We start from the raw sequence: 21,138 nt of genomic DNA, 5'->3' as shown, positions 1-21,138 counted from the left end.
GTAAAGTCGTCAATCGAACAATTATCGTACGAAAATCGTTTCTCGATATTATAATACTATATTGATATTAGTGCTAAATTACGCGTCGTGCCAAAGGTCAAACGAATTAGCGATGGATGCAAAATATTAGTTCTCGTAAGTTTGTGATGAAATAACATTTTCTCGAAAAAAAATCCGCGCAATAAATAATGATCGATTTCAATATTACAAATCAGGACTTAAGTATATTATAGTAATTTTCCGTCGGAGAGACCAAAAGCAGCCCCGGGACTTTGAATCGGGTAGATTCTGTTTTAGGTTAATTTTAGATCAATATAAACGTCCCCGTTGTGTTCGTAACCAATTTACATATTATTCTGTTATGTAGCCAGAAATTATACCTGCGATCGGCGACGGTACTGTCGCGTGGTATATTATGTAAGACCATAATAATATACATTAGTGTATTAGACCACCGTAAGCGTATTGTTGTACGATTATTTTACCTTTTAGTATTTGTATTCTCTTTTTGAACTGGTTGGTATCCGGTGCTCCTAACGTACTATATTCTAACCTGAAACAAAGCCGGTCGCCGCCATTATTATATATTATTACTATCGTACAACATGAAATTAAATAGCTATAGTATAAACGACAATAGTACGACTGCACACCAAAAAGTGATTTCGTAAAACCAACCGATCTAATCGAATTTCCCGAGAGAATTCGCAATGGGTACTGTATGCTAGTTGGACTAATACGACTTCTACCTACTGCAAATTGTATGAACATTATTATTTGATTACGCGCTGTAGGTATACTTACGCTACAGACGAGATGTTTGTTTAAGGTGGAATCCGACGGGACCGAAAACTAAACGTTCTATCTTCACGAGCATGAAAAGATTTAATTGAAAATGCCATTACCATAGGGTACACGAAAAAACACAAACCACGGTTGAGCAAATCTATAATATCGTTTTTTTAATCCATCACATGTTATATAATATTATTACATTGTATAGCCAACAGTGGCGTACACACAGAGGAATGGTGTCTGGGGGCTCTACTCTTTCCCCCGCCGATTGGTTTATTTTTCACCAAATAAAAACGGGAAAATGAAACACATTTATTTATATTTTACTGCATCAGCTCGCTACCATTGATGTTTCTGCAGTGTGCGCCACTGATGGCAATTGGAATTTCCACTTATGCGGTCATGTTACTTTTTGTTGCGGAAAAAAATGTACCTAGCTTGTTGTTTGTTATACTGTCGTGATCAAATCGTTATTATCCATAATGAGTACAGCGAATAAATAAAAACTAACCCTTTTGTGTTAATACAATTAATTTATAGGTACCCACATACAATACATAGTATAAGCTGAAGAACATAGGTACACATAGTGTTCGACGTATTTTTATTGGACTATTGCGATACTTATTAGGTTTTTATTTTCGTCCGCCACACTGCTTAGCACTTTAATCGTGCCCACGTATGAACACATATAAACTGGCTTAGGGCTGAGCTATAAGTATTTACGATCCTACGCGCCGTCATTTGATTTAACATTGTTTTGTGCAAGAATGCATCATAGACTGCCGTCGTAGCAGTGGCCAAGATTTAGTAGATTTAGTAGTTTTCACGACGTAATTGCGCAGCGCTTTCGGCATTATTATTTAATGTTTAAGTCTCGGCTCGGAACAGCTACCACCAGAATAACAACAAATCATGAGCCACTCAAATTTCATCTAGTTTGGTAAATTTTTGAACTTTTATAATATTATGCATACGCGCGTTTCCACAATCGATCGATGTCGCCGCTCGCTGGAACGTCTGTTTGATTTGACATGGTTTTGTACAAAAGCGCATAGACTGCCGTGTAGCAAAGGCCAAGATTTAGTAGTTTCCACGACGTCTCGAGGTAATTGTGCAGTAGGTACTTTTGGCATTATTATTTAATGTTAGTCTCAACTCGGAACAGCTACTACCGGAATAATAACAAATCGTAAGCCGCTCCAATTTCATCTATTTTGGTTGATTTTTGTATTATTTTTATATGCATACGCGCACAATCGATCGATGTCGCCGCTCGCTGGAACGTCTATTTGGTACATATGTAATAAGAGGTAAGTAAACTAAACTTCACGGGTTTTCGAGAGATTATTAATTTTTTTTGCTCAGTGTAATATCTACACCAAACGAGTGTGTATGTGTCAAATAATCCGAGTTTAAAATCACGAGTTCGTTTTTTGATTACGTCTTAAAAAAAACATTTTCTTCGAAAGTTCAAAAAAAATTCCGTCATATTCAGCGAATAAGAAACTTTTTTTGATGAAAAACACTATTTTCTAAGGTTTTCATATTATTATTTTTAATGTCAATTGGATTCTGACACGCATTATTAAAACATATTCTGAACTGGAATAATATAACACTATTACACAAAAAAATTATTTTCCCATTTCTCGCCTGACTACGTGAGGTAGGTATTATATACTATAATCCGTCAGAAACATTAAAAAAATACCATATTATATTTGTAAAAATATTAGGTTTATCGTATTAAGCGTACCCAATACAGAAACAGTTTTTACCCTGTGGATGTAAAAAACGAATTGTTTACCAACTGTTCGAAAGAAAAAAGTGAATAGGTCAATTATTCCACTAAAATGTATTATTATGTACAGTATACATTGTATGAAAGAATAATAGGATTAACTGAAAAATTATAAATACAATTATTAACCCGGGATTAGTGGTGTGGCAAACCATGTTTCAAAACAAAGGACAAACATAATATAATATATAGTTTCCATATTTTCCACTTGCTCGTCCGCCCATTCATTGAATGATAATATCCTATATATATATATATATATAGGATATTATATATATATAATATATATATATATATTATACCATCTAATTCGCATTTTTAACCAAGTAACCGCATTTTTATTATACAATTAGTAACAATCATTGTCAAGCATTGAAAAAACAAAAACTTTTGTTTATTAAAAGATTATATTATCATTATATTTGATCATTGTGAACTGCACCTAATTATAGTATTATCAAAATATAAAAATATATCGTGAGTATAATTCTATGGTCATTACCTATTAAAACTTCGTGTTTGATACAGTAATTTGGTCTTTCGTAATTATTTATTTACTTATTGCGCATAATCAGGCACGTCACATTCTTAATACAATTTTATTATAACTTTTTAGTGTTGAGTTTAACTCACTAAACGTATGTTTCATAATTTAATTCAAAATAAGTGTATTAGATAGAATTTAAATATTTTATGTTTAAAAGGAAACTGCCGAACTTATAAACGTTTCACTTTTTGGTTCAGCTGATAACCTTAAACAATAATTTTTCAAATTATTTGAATGATCTTTAGCATCCTCACAATTGCGACTATGGGAGTACCCACTTAGACAATCTATTATAATATAATACAATGTTAAACATTTGTTAGATGGTAATCACTCTCTCTCTCGACAATTGTAAGTTTATTATTTTACGTATTTTTGTGCGCATTTCATTATAATCGCAACACATAACATAATATTCTGTTCAGATAGGTATTGTACTATATTCTTCTATTTTTTTTTTTAAATATGAATTAGATTATATTATTATAATGATATAAAGAGCAGAAAATCATACGAAATATTAGCGTACAACAGACATAAATATCTAGAATTCTAGACGTTCAGTTTTTAATTGTTCGAGTTGTATATTTTGAATTATATACATCACCAAAACAAAACAATTAAATTGGAACATGGCCAAAGTTGTATGTACTAGGAAATCACTAGAAGTGAACTACTTAAAAGTTAAAATCCCTTTCACAGCGTAGGTGCCTCAGTACCAGCTGAAGCATTCTCAATAGATAATATTATTATTTGTAACTGCCAATCAGTGAGATTTACTTAACCTATTTTTGTAAAACATTATCGTCATTGTATAATTGAACCATTTTATCAATTATAAATGTTGATTGATTAATATTAATTAGTACAATTTTCAAATCGTCATAGCTCCCAATGTTCCCAACCAATTACCATGCAGCTATTATCAATAGTACACAAACTTAAGTAGCTCAAATACTATACTCTTACAAATGTTGAGTTTTAGAAAAAATATCCATTAAAATGCTTTGTAGTTTATTGTAGAAAAATAATGGAGAGAGTGTTTCTCATTTGAAATTATAAGTCAGACAAGACACTCCTTAAGAAGAAGAAGTACCAAAAATCTCAAGAATTTGAAAATATGATCTAAATTTAAAAATCAGGTTTTGTAAAACTATAACTATTATTGAAGACAAAAGGGGGGAGCATGCTTGGTGAGTCACCCTATATGTTTGATATTTTTAATGTTGTATCGATCGTTTTACTGTCAGAAAGACGTTCTATTACTACAAATTCGACTATTAAATGTTATTGATTTCTTTTGTCTCGACAAAAGTTTTTGTAGTGTTATAAATGTGTAATCATACAGCACTTTATTTTAGAACATTACAATAATAACTAAACAACCGAAAACGAGGACATCACGACTAACACACGGAAATAATCTGTCGATATTACGTTGACCGAGAGATATAAGTATATATTATCATATCGATACACTATTGATAGGTATGGTGATGGTATATGCACATTACACTTAACACACCAATATTTTGGACCTCAGTGCTCGACTAGTAAACGTATTCTAGGAGAAGGTCGTCTTAGGTATGGTGTAGTGTTCACGTACCGAAAATACATGATATGTATATGTAAGCATAATTTCTTTATTTAATTATAACACAATTTTATGGCATCTGCATTCTGCTTGAAAAAAAATTATATTGTTTCGTAGTATATCCTTTTATTTATTTTATGATTTCTATCGATATAACTTATATACGAAAAACATTCTCATGGTTTCATAATCCATTATTGTTTATATTTTTTAAACTTTGACAACTTTTTTTTTTGAAGTTTCGATATCGAAAAAATAAAATCGATATTGCACAGCCAAAGCTCTCTTTTTTTATGTGGTGAAAATGTCGTTTCTTAATTATGACTGCGCGAAGCCTTCTCGGTTCTTACACGCGCCAAAACTGTTTTTGCTATGTTTAACATAAATTGCAAAACGGAGACAACACATTCGGGTGCAGCGTCCTCTTAACTATGTACCTACGTCCTACACGTAACTTTAAACATATAATTATCATACATTTTTTTCAGCTGCAGCATAACATGTTATGATAATTATTATCTTTGGTAATATAATATTATAGTTTCTGAATTTGAACACCAACTCCAACATTAATGTCATTGTGTATCTTAGCGTAACGGACTATACACGTGCGTCTGCAATCAGTTGAACACTATAATCTATACTAATTTTGCGCCACAGAATATGGTTCGTATATTTAGTCAGAAATACGGTAATTGGCCTCTGAAAAGGGTCTCCGAAATTATCCCGAATAAAGGAAATCCTCTTCAAATTAGTAAACTGCAGGTACACAACCGGACGGTCATCCGAATGACCCACTACGGTGGATAAACGCGATACTATTATACAACAGCCACACACACATTTACCATATTATAATTCTGAAGTATATATCATTTATCGTAATTTATATCTTTATGACGCAACTGGTAGGAGTGGTACCCATAGCAGTTACCTGTATACCATATATTACGTGCAGCCACCGCGGACATTACTATTCTATTATTATACATTTCGTATATGTTTAACCCATTTAGTTAAATTAGATCACAATGTGTTATTATCATATTAATGGTATATTATTGCAAATGTGATATTGTAATAATATAGCATAAAACTTTACAGATTTTAACGTTTTCAGTAGATATATACAGTAGCTAATGCAAACTCGTTGATATTGTATACTGTCAATACATATTTTAATATCATTTTTACGTACACAATCAAAACTAAATTAAGTTATTTGACCACATTTTACACCTGCACTATGAATTGATAGAATTTTAAAATTATAGATGAATACTACAGTTGGAGATTTGAAGAATTGTATGAAAAATGATCAATCATTAAAGTTTTCACGAATAAAAGTGACTATGAATACCATAATATATATAAAACTAGAGGAGAGAACAATGGCAATTTAAGACTAATTAAACTAAATACCACATTAATGTCAAACTACTATATAAATAAAGGTATTAAATTGTTTAACCAACTACCTGCGGAAATTAAGCAAATATAAAATGTAAATAAATTTAAATTAGCAATTAAAAATATGTACATGCTATTGTTTGACTAGTGATGACTTATCATTATTATTGTATATTTATTTTGATTTGTTTTGTCATAGATATTATCAATAAGTTATTATTATTTTTTATGTATGAAAATTAAATTAAAGCTATACTCATTAACTGTGTAATAATATAAATAAGTATGCAAAAGACTCCCACCACAAGCTTTGCTTATAGGAAGTAGGTATCACCTTAATAAAGAAATATGTAAATATTATATTATAACATGTATATAGTACATATATTATAAGTTGAAATAAATAAATACTAAATACTAAGTAGTATTGACACTTAAAAGTAACTTCGTCGGAGTATTATCAATATTTTTATTTGTATCATTATTTAGGAACTTAATAATATCTTTTGGCTAATTTTAATTAAATTATGACATATTTTAACTTTCCTCAGATAAGACATGGTTTGATTTGGCAGCTTATTTAGTATCTAGTTGAAATTAACTTTAGTATAATTATTGGCGACTACCATTTTGAACAAAATTATAAAATAAAATATAAAATAGAGTGCCTACCATATTATAAAATATCGACGAGTAGTGTTAACCATGGTTAAAAAGGCCATTGGTCGTAGATAATATTTAAATAAATATTCATACAAATCATACTAAATTTTAAAGCGGGGCTACTAACATTCCTATCAATTAACATTCTGTATAAATAAAAAAATAAAATTATAACTACGTATTTTTGATATATTTATATTTCTGTAATAACAATTAGTGAGGAAACTAGTTCTACATTTTAAAGCTATAAACTCAAACCGAAGAATTTTAAAACTTCAAATGACTATAAGAGCTATAATATAAGCTAAAAAACCAAAAATATTTTGTAGTTATAAGATGTCCAGAATTTATTAATATATATATATTTAGTGAAAATGACAAGTCTCTGCAGTTATTAATTTTTAAATTATCTGTGCGACTAGTCCACCATTCGGTTCATGAAGTGCTATTAGTGAATAGCTTCTTCATCAAGCCAACCATGACCAATGACCTATAATTGTATTATCCCTCCATTGTGCTTATTGTAATTATTTTTCATACAGATTGAACAAATAAAACAAATATGACAAAAAAAAAAAATTATCTGTAAAATCGGCCATTCAAATCATTATGTAATATTTTAAGCAAAAGTTACTTAAAATGTTTGAAATGTTTAACTTTTTTAGAATTTCTTCATAGTAAATATGTAATTAGAGTGGTTTTTCGCATAAAAGGCCGAGCTTTTTGTACATTCCAAAAATCTGAGTAACCATGTAAAAAGGTGTGTGTGGGAGATTACAAAATTTTTTTGGCCAGGTAAAAGGTCCGTTAGGATATTTTACCATCAATTATTTTCAGGTAAAAATGTTATTCATGTGGTCCGATGAAACTGAGAACAGTGATGAAAGATTGAAGTCCAAGATGGTTGTAAGATACAATCGGTTTTTTTCGCATAAAATCATAACGTCATGTAATTTTGCTAATGTCATCGCAATAACTCTCTTCGACTTGATTGACTGGCACTTGGCCATTTTATTTTCCCTTCAGTGAATAATAAGTCAGCATAACAAGTCAACGCAGCTGCTCAAGTACGGCGTGGTAAGGCCGAACCGGAGTTCGTCAAACAACGAATTGAAAAGTTGGTGTCACTTATTGAAAAATGAAAACAATTCGGTAATAGATTTTTGTATCTCGAATCAAATAAAAATAAGTTTATTGAAATCTGTGTCGTATTTTTTGACTGACACTCGTACGACAGTTTTATTATTTGTATGAAACTAAGTTTTTTTTTTGCCAAATATTATTCAAAATAATATATTACTATTTACTTTTCAGTTACGTATATACTATTATAATATGTGATTTATTGTAATGATATAATCGTGGCTTTATACGATATTATAAAAAGGATTTTCTGTCAATTTTCTGTCAAGTGTTTACTTACTGGTTAGTGTTTAATGAGTTTTAAATGTTATACAATTTTCTGAAAAATGTGTGATAATATAAAATCCCCAACTGCATAATACGTTTGTACAAACAGTTTAAAACATAGCATTTTATAAACACAATAAGCATAATATTATATTATATTCCTAATCACGATAATTATTTCAAACAGTTGAAAAGCGATTTTTAATGGGAAGAGAAACAAATATAAAAAAGCAGCCCGCACAAAAAATTTAATATTACTATATTAAATAAACCAACGGAAAACAAAAGAAAAATGGTCGTTGCGTCTTATTATGTAACCGCGGTAGAAGCTCAGTTATATACGAGCATACAAATACACCATACTCGTAATACAAAGTTTTAATTGGAGGATATTACACATGTGTCGTTATAATATTGTACACTGTAACTGCAGTATAATAACGACGAAGTCATAATAATATAGTTTTGTAATTTTAAATATTTATACACCGGTTTTTACCTTTACCATAGTAATATTTAGTGTTGTGTATGGCAAGAATCACAATTTATTATATTATATGACTAACCAACTGTAATATCATTAAATACGCATTATCTCTCTCTGTAACTCGTCCGGATGAATTTTACTTTGGTGCCAGCTATACAGGTACCTTCACTCAAAATACATTCTGAAGTGGAAAAAAAGATTAAAAAAAAAAAAAAAAAAAGGAAACGTCTATATAAACACAGAACAATACTTTATACTACTACTACAAGCTGTTATTTCTCCTTTTTCATGCAAGATAATTACATTTAAAATACTGTTTCGTATAAAGGGAAATTTATGTAGACGAATTCGAACAATCGCTGCACGTGACTAGGGTGTTTTACTATACGTCTGTGATGCGATAGTGATTGGCGGAACCCAAAAAAACACGTTTCGCTGATATCGTCAAAAATCAATTATAGTGATTTAAAATTAATTAACCCGAGTTAGTATACACTCGGTCAAACAATTAATTTCTCAAATTCTCTACGGAATTTTTTTTTTTTATATACGATACAATAATATATCGACTGGCAGAATTGGAAAAAATATTTTATCCGTAATAGATCCTGACAGAAATAATATGATATATACTATCTTATCGTATGAAAAATGTTACAAAAAGATCTGACCGTCTATTGATGATACATTCTGCAGTATACGTGAAAAATTCGACTACATACTTGATGAATTATTATCCTGTGCCCCCGTACATTATAAAAAAAAAAAAACGTATACAGTTAAATGGAATTAAATGGCCCGTTCGCATTTACTCCATTCGGGACCGAAAACATTTTTCTCATTCTTTTTTTTCTTCTATTTGATGAATTGATAAATGGTTTCCAATACTACAAATAATTTGCGATTGAATTCAAAAAGCCCGAGGAATTTTCCATTCACAACATTTTTGTGTCGAGTTTGCGTGCGGGACCAATGGTATTTTTCTCCTTTAACGTCCAGGTGGATGTTTTTTTTTTTTTTTTGTTACGAAAACGTTCACCGATAATAATTATGGGACACAGTTTCTGAGCTCGACTCGACGGCTAAGTCGTCTTTTTTTTTTTAATACCTACGTAGAAGTCGTATTAATTTCACGAAATAAAATATAAATCTAATGTAAAAACAACGGAGCAGATAAAGCCAAGTAATGCGTACTTGCAGCTATCGTTATTCGCCAGCACTACGTTATTAACGTAAATATTGGATTGTATTTCACTAACGAAGATAATGTTTAACGGATTTGAAAATCTGTAGTGTCCCGTCTACTCTATTATATAATAATATTATAATGATCAAAGGGCATTACATTTATTTACGTAGGTACTACGAGAAAAAGTTTTCAGCTTTATAATTGTAGAGATAGTGAGGTTTTTAAGAAAGGAAAAGCACTTGTAATCTACACTGCTGCAGATTTATTAATTGCTCCACTACAGTATTTTGTCATTCGAACAACAAGTCCTGTGTTAATAATAATTACAGATATATATATAGTACCTACGTTAAATAATTAATTAATTAATCAGTTAAAGGTTTTCATTTTAGAACCCGCGGAGATAAAAAAAAAAGCCCGGTGCAGGCCGCGACCTGGTCGGGCGTGTTTCCATTTGAAAGCAATATGCGTTAAAACAGTTCGTTCGGAAAATCTCGATTCTGCGCAGAGTTTAGTTCGTCCGAAAATAAAAAGGTATTACTTTCGCCCCACGTTTTCAATGATTAATATGTCATGTCACTCTTCCGACTGTTTCCGAACTCTTTTTACCGCGAAGAAAAAAAAAAATTTACGCTCAGAATCTAAAAATGCATAGACCGATCAATTCCTAGTGTGAATATATATCCGGTATATATTGTAACCAAAACTGGCGAAATTCACAGGAGATCCCGCAGGTTAGGTATGCATAATTTTACAATGCGACCTTTAATTTTATATATTTACCGCAGTCAGCTTCAGCCATAAATTTCCACGTTAATTCATTACCAAACTACACAACACAATGTTCCATAGTAAATGCTTCAGGCATTCTAACCGCCGTATTGTACGCTTAGGTACTTTAAAGAAACACACGACCTGTATTCTAAAGTAATCCTAATTAATAGGTCAACAATAAACCTCTAACCTTTTATAAGCTACAAGTAATGGTTAACAGAACAATACTATAACGGTTTCTGTAAAATAATAATAATAATAATAATAATCTAATGATGGCAACAATATGCAAACTTCGTGGACATCGGTTATTGAAGTAGAAAATAATGTTTAAAATTTTAAAAGTTAAAATATTTACGGTGGTTACCATTTCTACTGTAATACAATAATGTAATTCCCCATAAAATAATAGCACCGTGGTAAAGACATGCACAAATATATTTATATATATATTATATAAAAATCATTTAATACCTGGTAGAATAAATCCCTTTTTTAATAATTCAAATTTAAGGTAGAAACTAAGCAAGTCCAGTTATGTTTTTATGTTCGGAAAGGTCTAATATCGATTATTTAAGTGCTGTACAACAATTTTTGTTATTACGTGACCTGAACACGGTGAAATAATACGCATTCCATATATATATATATATACATACGAGCATAATAATATTGTATATTGTAATTTAGTTAAATAAATGTTTGGTTTCTTATAAAAAAAATAAATAATATACGTATATAAAGTGTAGGTACGTGGAATGAGATACAGACAACTGGCGCCTAGCTCACCTTGACGCCAGTCACATTTATATTCTAATTTAAAAATATGTTTTCAACATTAAACTTCAATGATAAATGATAATTTAATGATTCTGATCGTTATTTGGCACACGGAAAACTATCTAAAATTCTAAACCGCGTGTTAACAACCGACTTTAACTCTCGTCATTTTCGTCTCCGTGATTTTTTTTCAAAAGCGTTATGAATTTAATAAATTTGAAATATTATTATCTATCTACAATATAACATGACATATAGTCTTATACTATCCCGTATAATCTAAGTTCGATTTTCAATTATTCACAAGGGCCACCTACTTCGTAAACAATTTGTACCGCAATTTTACTACGTACCTGCACATATAGCGTTTTTTCTTTTCTTTTTAAATTTAAACAGATGTGGTGTATTCACTTTGATAGGTAGCAATTTGTGTGCTATCAACAGCATTTTCAGTGCACATTAATATTGAAGTTATAGTTTAAATATTTAAAGGAAGGCAAGTAGGTCAACGGAGATGTGGTAAATCATTGATTCAGCTGTGTATACAGATAAACTTGAAAGCGATGATCCATAGAGCACAAAAACGTTTGTAATGGATTTAGTAATAAGCTTTTATAATGTTGGGCGCAAAAGTTTAACGATTATGTACTTTTTAGTATGAACAATAAAATAACAAAATACTGTAACAATCATAGCAAAATCGAACAATTATAATAATAAATTTAACAGATTAAAATGTAAATACTGATAAAACGATGTTTTATTAAGCTATGTGTTATAATAATTGTAATCTATGGGAATGAATTTTAAGATTAGTTATATAGATTTCATGTAAATAAGTCGAAAGTTTTTTGATTTGAAGTGTAATCGATTTCAATGTGAATTTATCCCAGTTGGTTTACAAAATCTAGTTGCCATATGGCGATCTTTTCAGTTATACTTTTAGATTCAAAACAAAGCTATAAATGTATTAGTTCTACGATGATGTGCTTTTTTGTCGGTCATCACTCTCAGAGCAAAAAAAACTTCAAAATTCAACTCGAGGGTGTTTTATAGTTTTCTGCGCAACGATGTTTTCAAAAACATTCTTTCGGTATTGACCTTCAAGTTAATGACAATAATATATTATATTATAATACAAATAAACTATGTAATTATTTATTTATAATTTATATTATGCAATATTATTTTTGACCGAAAATAGTTATACTTATCAGTTATCTAATAGTAATATATCAATATAATGTTATAAAATATTCTCAGAAAAAGACACGCCGTTTTTGCTCTAAATCAATTTCATACACAATAGTTTATCATTAAATTTAAATTAACACATCCGTTACTGTGACTTAGTAAATACCGAGGTACGCTCGAAACCTCGCGGATTTTTTTCTCATATTATTTTTTATCAAATAAATGCATTTTCTTTAGGAATGTTTTATTGTTAATTTATTTTTATGTGTTCTGATACCACTATTATACCAGTGATGTTTCTCGATTGTTTTCATCCAGAATAAATTAATAGATACATTCTATTCAACTATGTCACATTCGTCTCCAAAATCTTGTTTGTTGTTTTTTTGGTAGTTACTACATTTACACCACATAGTTGGAACAATGATTATATCAATAGCTATTCATACATTAATTTGCTCATTTAATGCACTTTTCACTTTTAAAAATACAATTTAGTTGTATTCATGAAATATGTATGCATACTAAAAATTAATTTAATTGTTGTATTTATAAATAATGCATTATATTTTGAGATTTTCTATAACAGTTTCATACTTTTACCTAAGGTATTATATCTATAATTTTATATAAATAACACTATAGTGTATTATGATTATGTTATTATTATAAATAAAATAATTATAACCAGGCATTAATTATTTTATATAACATAGATAAACCTCGGAGGAAGAAGTTCTCGCATAACCACAAAAGTTTCTAGGAATATAAAAAACACGCAATTTTAATTAATACTGAATTTAAATACCAAATCAATTTCGAACATGATAATATGTTAAGACATTTTCCGTTACCCTGCACAAATTTAATAGGCATCAAATAATATCCTCGTACCTATAATACTTATTAAATGTTAAAATTATCTTTTAATGAATATAATGTATACTTGACACTTTTATAATTGTTTAACTGATGTTTATAATAATAAAGGGTGATTTTGAATAATTGCAATCTATATTTCTGAGGAAATTAATCAAATAAAGAAACAGACATTAATTAAATAGACCGACATAAAAGAATGAAGTGACTCTCAAATCATACGCATAATATTAATTTTATTATACTTGATAAAAATCAAAACGGTTAATTATGCGAAAACCACTGACTTATGTGTAAATTCAACCTATTCTTTCGAGTTCGTTATCTTTAAACACATAAATACCGTGGCGGTATTGTATCACCACTATTCAAATTTTTTTTTTCAGTGTCTGATAAGACGTAAGTTATTATTACGTATTTAAAAAAATATATTATTATGATAACAACTATTATAATGATTACACGGCGTCTTGGATAGGCAATTTTGCTACACCACCGTCTTTTGTACATTCTTTCGATATTTCATTATAATATTTTTTTTAATACAATATTATGTTTCAAGTTTCAACAATAGAATATTACGATTAATCAGTGGTGTGGATAACCTGACACACTTACATCACTCATCGTGGGACCATTTTTCGGGTGGCTTAGAAGTATTTAGTTTGTTAAAATACACCAACATACGATTACAGGTAACTTAAGAAATAAGCAATATAGTTGCGTGTTGAGGAATATAATATGACAAGTTCGAATGTTTGTAAGAGTACATTATGCTAAGTGTATTATTTTGTTTCTCAACAGTATTTTTATTTTATTTTAAATGGTCAATTCGTGATGGTGTCCTTTAGCTGTCAACCGGCACCAGGATTTAGGAAAAAACACAATTAAAATCCAAGTGCTCACTGGAAAGAATAAATTGATATACGATCAATAAGGTGATTTAAAAACGGTTACGTGAGGGGGGATTAGATTTTGACGGATTTCCGGAAATCGTGCCCTACCACCTCGTGGGCTTCAACAATCCGGACATCCGAACCGTTAGTGAAATCCGGATCTACGACTCGTCATGTTATTTAAGGGAAATGAGAAATTTCGGTGAAATATCTTTGAATCGGCTGACGGGGGATAAACGTTCGACTCCTTCGCATCAATTTTTTCGTTAAAAAAAAAAAAAACTATACCAATTCATTTAACAACGACGATCTAAGTATTATATTATGTGGTTTGATATATTAAGTGTGGTGGATGAGTGTGCGTGCGTCGCTGTTTAATTAACTTTCCACGACAGCAGACATTGATATTAAATAATAATAGGTATGCATGCAAAATATATTATACGTGCTCGGTGATTAAAAATATTCCCATTGCGCTACAACCAAGAACGCATTTGTCTATAGTGTTATCCAAGTTTGAGGTAGGTATAACATTATACACTCACTTCTGTGAGGAAAAAAATGTTTTTCATTGTTTGTGCCGCACTTATAAACATTACATATTATAATGACGTTTTTTTTTGGCATATAGTGAGGTTTTATCATTTTTCTTAATCATATTCTAAAACAGAAATATTTTCAATGAATGTTATGTTTTTAAAAATCACAACAATTCACTGGTAAAATGAGTGTAATGACCTACCGCGTTAAATAGTTCACCTATTATATAATATATACAAGTACACGTAAATAGAGAATAATTAAAAGAAAGGTTTTGTTCAGAAAAAAAACTAGGTCATATTTGGGGGGGGGGGGAGGATTTAGATCATATCTTTTCAAAATATAATAATAATATACCACAATATCTACATTGGAATTCATTATAATTTATAAATCAGTCTGTATAGTAGATGAATAATATGAAGTGGTGTGGTGAATATATTTTTTATGATATATTACACAGATACCTCTGGCAAATTAATACAGAATCGACAATCTCATAACCATGATAAAAATAATAAATATTATGACAAATGCAAGATGCATACAAAATCACTCGTCTCACTATAATATAATTGTCACTCCGGTTTCCTAGTCGAACTTTTTTTTTTTAATATGTGTTAGTATTCTGACATCTCTATACACAGGTATCATTATACTTGGGGATTATTAACATATTTTTAAAAACTAAGAATTATCAAAATTTAATATAATATATTAATATGTTATAACGTTTGTAATAATAATATTATGCATAGACGCCTATAGCGTTTGGTATTTGGGGCCCGTCCGTCATGTTTAGGGCCTACACGATTTTAATGTTATAATATACTTAGGCACACGATTATATTATATTGTACCATAATCGGATATCCGACGGCAGACTTGTCGACACTGTATCAGTATAATATTATCACATAGGTGTTTAACTTATGAGTTATGTTAATAACAACAATATCCGACAGTAATGTTAATTCACGTGTGGTCTTTGTTGTTTTGTGAGTGCCTACGTACATATGTGTTAGCGCCAGTGCCACTGCCGAGTCTCATATATATATATATATATATATACACGAACGATCTCTCGAATGCTTTTTACATGATTGGAATTTCTTTTTAGGAATTTTCTGCACCGGATGATGAGCGCGCACTACTAAATGTTTTATGTTATTATATATGTTCAACATTTTCATTATTATTTTTTTTTTTTTTTTGCGCCGATGCGCGTAGCCGCCTATAGGCAACTCCTCATACCTGTTATTATTAATTTGTTAAGGCGGCATTCCCCACGGTTGTCATCGTATCGACGTGTTCGTAACGGCGCCGCTCGGCAAAAGAATAAAGAAATACCGTCGCGGCTGATCACGATAAAATAATAATAATAATTTATCCCCCTTCGCGGTATAATAATAATAATGCGTACAAAATGTATAGCACCTCGCGATGATGATTGACAGAGCGGGTAAAATCGAAACTCGTGCGTACTCGCAAGGACGATATAACGTAGATTTCGTATTTTATTTCGCAGTAGAGCTTGGCAGGAGAGACACGCACACGGCAATGATAATTAATAATAATGATAATATATCGTTTTATTGTAATAATAATAATAATAATATCGTCTCGACTCCGAGGCGTTTTTCGGTCTCCCCGCGTGAAGCCCAAAAACATTCATCATCATCGTGACCGTGCGCCACCCCGCGGGGACGTGACACGACGATGACAGCGCCTCTCCCTCGTCACATAAAATATACGCCACGACGACATAGACATATAGGTACATTTACGCAAACGTGTTTCGTCGCGCGATATCGTACGAATAATAATATATTATGCATAGTGATTTGACCGATCACTTTCGGTTTTCATACGTCCGCCTCCGTGTGATGATACACACATAACACCCAAACAACATGGATGGGGGTACCTACAGTGCGGTCACCTTTGACGTCGGTAAAACTATCAAACAAATCGAACTGTGTAATAATATGTGTAAAATTCGGATTAATATTTTATGTATACCTACATTGCACTCACGATTTTTAGATTCAGATCAGAGCGATGGATGTATTGGTTTTACGCAGTGATGTGGGTTTTTTTTATTTATTATTTATAAAAAAAAATACGAGAATTCGTTTGCAAAACTAGTTTCTTTAAATATCGATTATTTTTCTAGTTAAAAAATTATAACGCTGTATAAACTTGACATTTTCACCAAATATCCATAATATATTTAGGTACTATTTCATGCTAGTACAAGATATAATCTTAAAATTGTTTTGGATTTTTTGTGCTATTAATAGATATTGGAAAATTCAACATTTTATAAACAAATATATTTTTATGGAGTTATCAGAATATTCAAATGTGTAATAACAATTTATCTTCAATAGATTTTCGTTATTATGTAATTATTCAAAAAAAAATTGATCGCAGAAACTTGATATATTACACTGTTACTTAAATTATCATTTTATGCGCCCAATGTAATTTTCAAAATATTTACAAAAAATGTAAGCTATATTTTATAGTAGTCGTTTGAATTGTCCTAAATTGTTTAGACAACTTAAACTTGACCATCGATACCATCCAGCATCGGAGTCCAAGGATGATCAGCAAAGATTCGGTTCGGAACAAATCCGACCACAGAAAATAGCTCTTTTCAGGATTAAAACTCATGGATCACGGATCCCCCCCCCCCCCGTCGGGCTTGCATATTCAAGTCTCATCCCCGGGGCCCTATCGATGTCACCACTTCTAATACTTCCACAATATATAAAGCGCTTATATAAATATTTCCTGTATTATAATTAGTTATACACAACATCAAAGTGTGAGTCGATCGATACTAAACCGAGGAATAGAAAAAAAGACATTGTAGATATTTAATAGACTATTCTTAAACATTTTAACCTACAAAATAATATATCTTTATTATTATAATAGTTTTAAAATATTTTTGTAGGTACTAACTTACTTACATGTTGGGTCATTTTGATTACAATTCGTACTGAAATTATTAGGCAGGTAAAGTTCAATTGATTTTTTTGAAATCATTATTTTATATTATAATTTAATAAATATATTTATTATTTTGTATACTTACCTGGTTATTTTGTTTTTCAAATTACCTAATCAATATCATCAAATATTGGCTGTTATTTTTCAGATGAAATGTAGACTTTTTTGATGTCCAATATTGTCTAACATCGCTTACATTTGTAATAGAATTAACTATCTAATATTTAAATAAATATTTTAAAAACAAATTAAGTATGCGATTAAGTCTAATTAGTCTTACAATATCGAGTATATCATACACTACTGACTATAAAGTATACATACGTAACTTAAGTAATTTGTTTTGAAAATATGTTCATGTCTATAAAGCAGTTATAAATTTCAGTTAGCCAGAAATAAATATTGATCAAATAGACAATAGTATTGTACACTTATTTAGATACCTACGATTAACAATTCATCAATTAAAGGGTAAGTACTCAAAATGAAACAAAATTGGACAATATTGTTTCTATTTATTCATTATATTAACACATATATGGACATATTTATGCCCTTATCTTTTTTCTCGAATTAACTTAAGATTCCTGCTCGTTTCACAAGATCATATTTTACCTTTGTTATTCCTTTTCATATCGCTAATTATGGTTGGAATTATTCAATTGACCGAATGATGCGTCTGGCCAATGACACTCTATACATTAATCAGTTTGTAACAAATAATAAAATTATTATAATTTGTATTTAATTTAATTAATTTGTATTTGTTTTAAGTAATTATTTAATATTTTATTTTTGGTTGTCAAGTCTATAAGTTTAATTTTTCTATAAAGTAATGTGTATTTTTTGTTGAATTGTATGTTTCACTATTGGGCATCATGCCCGTTTTGAATTTAGAAATAAATAGATAAATATTATATTATATTTTATTTATTATAAAATAATTTCATACTAAAAGTTTAGCAGTTTTTGTGATATAATGTTTTATCATTTCAATGTTTTGTTAAATACGACGAAAAATTACAAGCTAGAATGTTATATTATAAGTTCTCTTAGTTTTATCGGTTATAATAGCTATTTAAATTAAGACTAGGACAATGGTGCGATATTCATGTTACAATTTTTTTTCGGTCAGTCATCAAAAACTCTGATCGGTTAACTAAATGGCTTTGTATATATTTTATCTAATTGTTTACTATTAAAACTCTTAAATCCTTAAATCGGGACCTATTTTAATAGAATATATGACTGTAATTTCGGTTAGTTTAACCGAATAAATTTTCATATACATAGAACCATTATACCTACCTTAGAACCATTATGGCACTATTAACATGTTTAAATATTTAATGTTAAGTCCACCAATACCATATCAGTGATTACCGTATGACCAGGAGAGCACAGCGAAATATTATGCATAAACGAGTCTGAATAATCAATGAGATATTTTTGTTTATTATAATTAAAACTTAAAATTTAAAAAAAAAATAAATTTATTTTAGCCTGTTCGATCGAAAATAGTAAATTACACGTCAGCTCACAGACAGTTTAATACCAATATGCTATTTTTTCTGAACGCAGACTTGAGACACATTGCTGGCTGTAATAACTATAATATAATCATTTCAATATATCAATAAGATGTCAAGACTGGCTATAAACACACGCCCAACTCTAATAGCATAAAAAATGTTTTTTTATTATAATATGTGCCTTTAATATTGCCTTATTATATTTAAATTCAATGATTCAAAAATCGATGGCGAAGATGAAGCCAACCGTCAGACCCGATAGTGGTCGCACCGATTATCGAATCGGCAAGTGCCGAAGGAGGACCAAGACCTCCAAAAACGGACCGTCTGGGCGATGCGTTCAGCAGCAGAACAAGCAGCACGCACGTCGAGCGGAAGAGCGAGTAGCGAAAGCTACGAACAGTGGCAGACCGGACGCCATTGTCGGACACGAACTGGTCCGGCAGTACTACACGGTGCTGTACAATACACCGGAACACTTGTGGTGGTTCTACGCTGAGCGCGCTCAGTACTGTCACGTGAACGCGGACGGCTTGCGGGTCGTGGCCACGGGATTGCCGCAGGTGCGCTGGTTCCTCGAGAGCACGACGGAGAAGGGCCACAACTACCCAGCGGTGGTCGTCGAATCGGTGAACACGGTCAGGTGCGCGCCGGACCAGTTGCTGGTGATGGCCACTTCGGAACAGTTAGTTCAGTCGTTCGTGGTCCAGATCAAGACGCCCAGGACGTTCACCGTGGTCGCGTCGATCGTTCAGCAAGCGTTCACCGCGCGGCCGCCCGCAGCAGCTGCGGATGACCGCGAGACCACCAAGACCGACCGCAACGTCAGCGAATAATATTTATATAATTACTGTTGTTAATTATTTATGTATTTTGTAACTCTACCTATATTGCCTATCCTTAATAAATGTATACTATAAAAAGATAATAACCTAGTAATGTTTTTCTATTAGTTGAACTACCGTTAAGTAATAAAATGGGTATTTTTTTTAAATATTATATAATAAATTACCTAATATCGTCGGCTTAACTCGTAAATCTCGTAACTCCAAAAACGATTACTTTTCAGGAACAACAAAAAACATTTAATTAATTTAATAGCGAAAAAAACAAAAATAATATTATAATTGTAACGTTATTATTGAAAATAATATTTTACCACTAATTATGCAGACATGCAGTTATGGTCGTTATGGAGATACGACTATTTATCTTAGTAGGAGATTCCATGGAGTTAAGTTAATTTCGCCGAAACTTTAATAGCAAGTTCATGGAAGAGAAACTGTCTTATCAGAGTGAGAGTGGTTTTAAACGATGCGCTTTTTTTTCTAAAAAAAAAAATAATAATCTCAAAATCGTAATTTTGGAGTTACGAGATTTACGAATTAAGCCGACGCTATGCGTCCCATATAAGTTTATAACTTTCAAAAACTAATACTATTTTTTGAATTTTTACAATGTTCAGAATTCCATGACACTATTGACACAGTTAAACTTCCATAAATAGTCATATGAATATTATAACAGTATAAACTTTTTTTCATAGTTTTAGCTATAATATTATTGATATTACATAGCTGACCTAAATTAAGGTTGATAATACAATGACTAATTTTTTATACA

General features: G+C 30.7%; 1 protein-coding gene across 6 annotated transcripts in view; it reads right to left on the bottom strand.

Moving 5' to 3' along the window:
* LOC100167178 overlaps nucleotides 1–21,138 on the bottom strand; it is a 111,034-nt gene that overhangs the window by 31,839 nt on the left and 58,057 nt on the right. For all 6 annotated transcript variants that reach the window (XM_016802387.2, XM_001943588.5, XM_029491146.1 and 3 more), the window contains one exon: nucleotides 486–553. In XM_016802387.2, the coding sequence (XP_016657876.1) occupies nucleotides 486–553 (68 nt within the window). The remainder of the gene's footprint in view (nucleotides 1–485; nucleotides 554–21,138) is intronic.

The sequence above is a fragment of the Acyrthosiphon pisum genome, chromosome A3 (genome assembly GCF_005508785.2).
Source record: "Acyrthosiphon pisum isolate AL4f chromosome A3, pea_aphid_22Mar2018_4r6ur, whole genome shotgun sequence".
Classification (NCBI taxonomy): Eukaryota; Metazoa; Arthropoda; class Insecta; order Hemiptera; family Aphididae; genus Acyrthosiphon; species Acyrthosiphon pisum.
The sequence above is the reverse complement of the archived record's forward strand: the minus strand, read 5'-3'. Positions and strand labels throughout refer to the sequence as shown.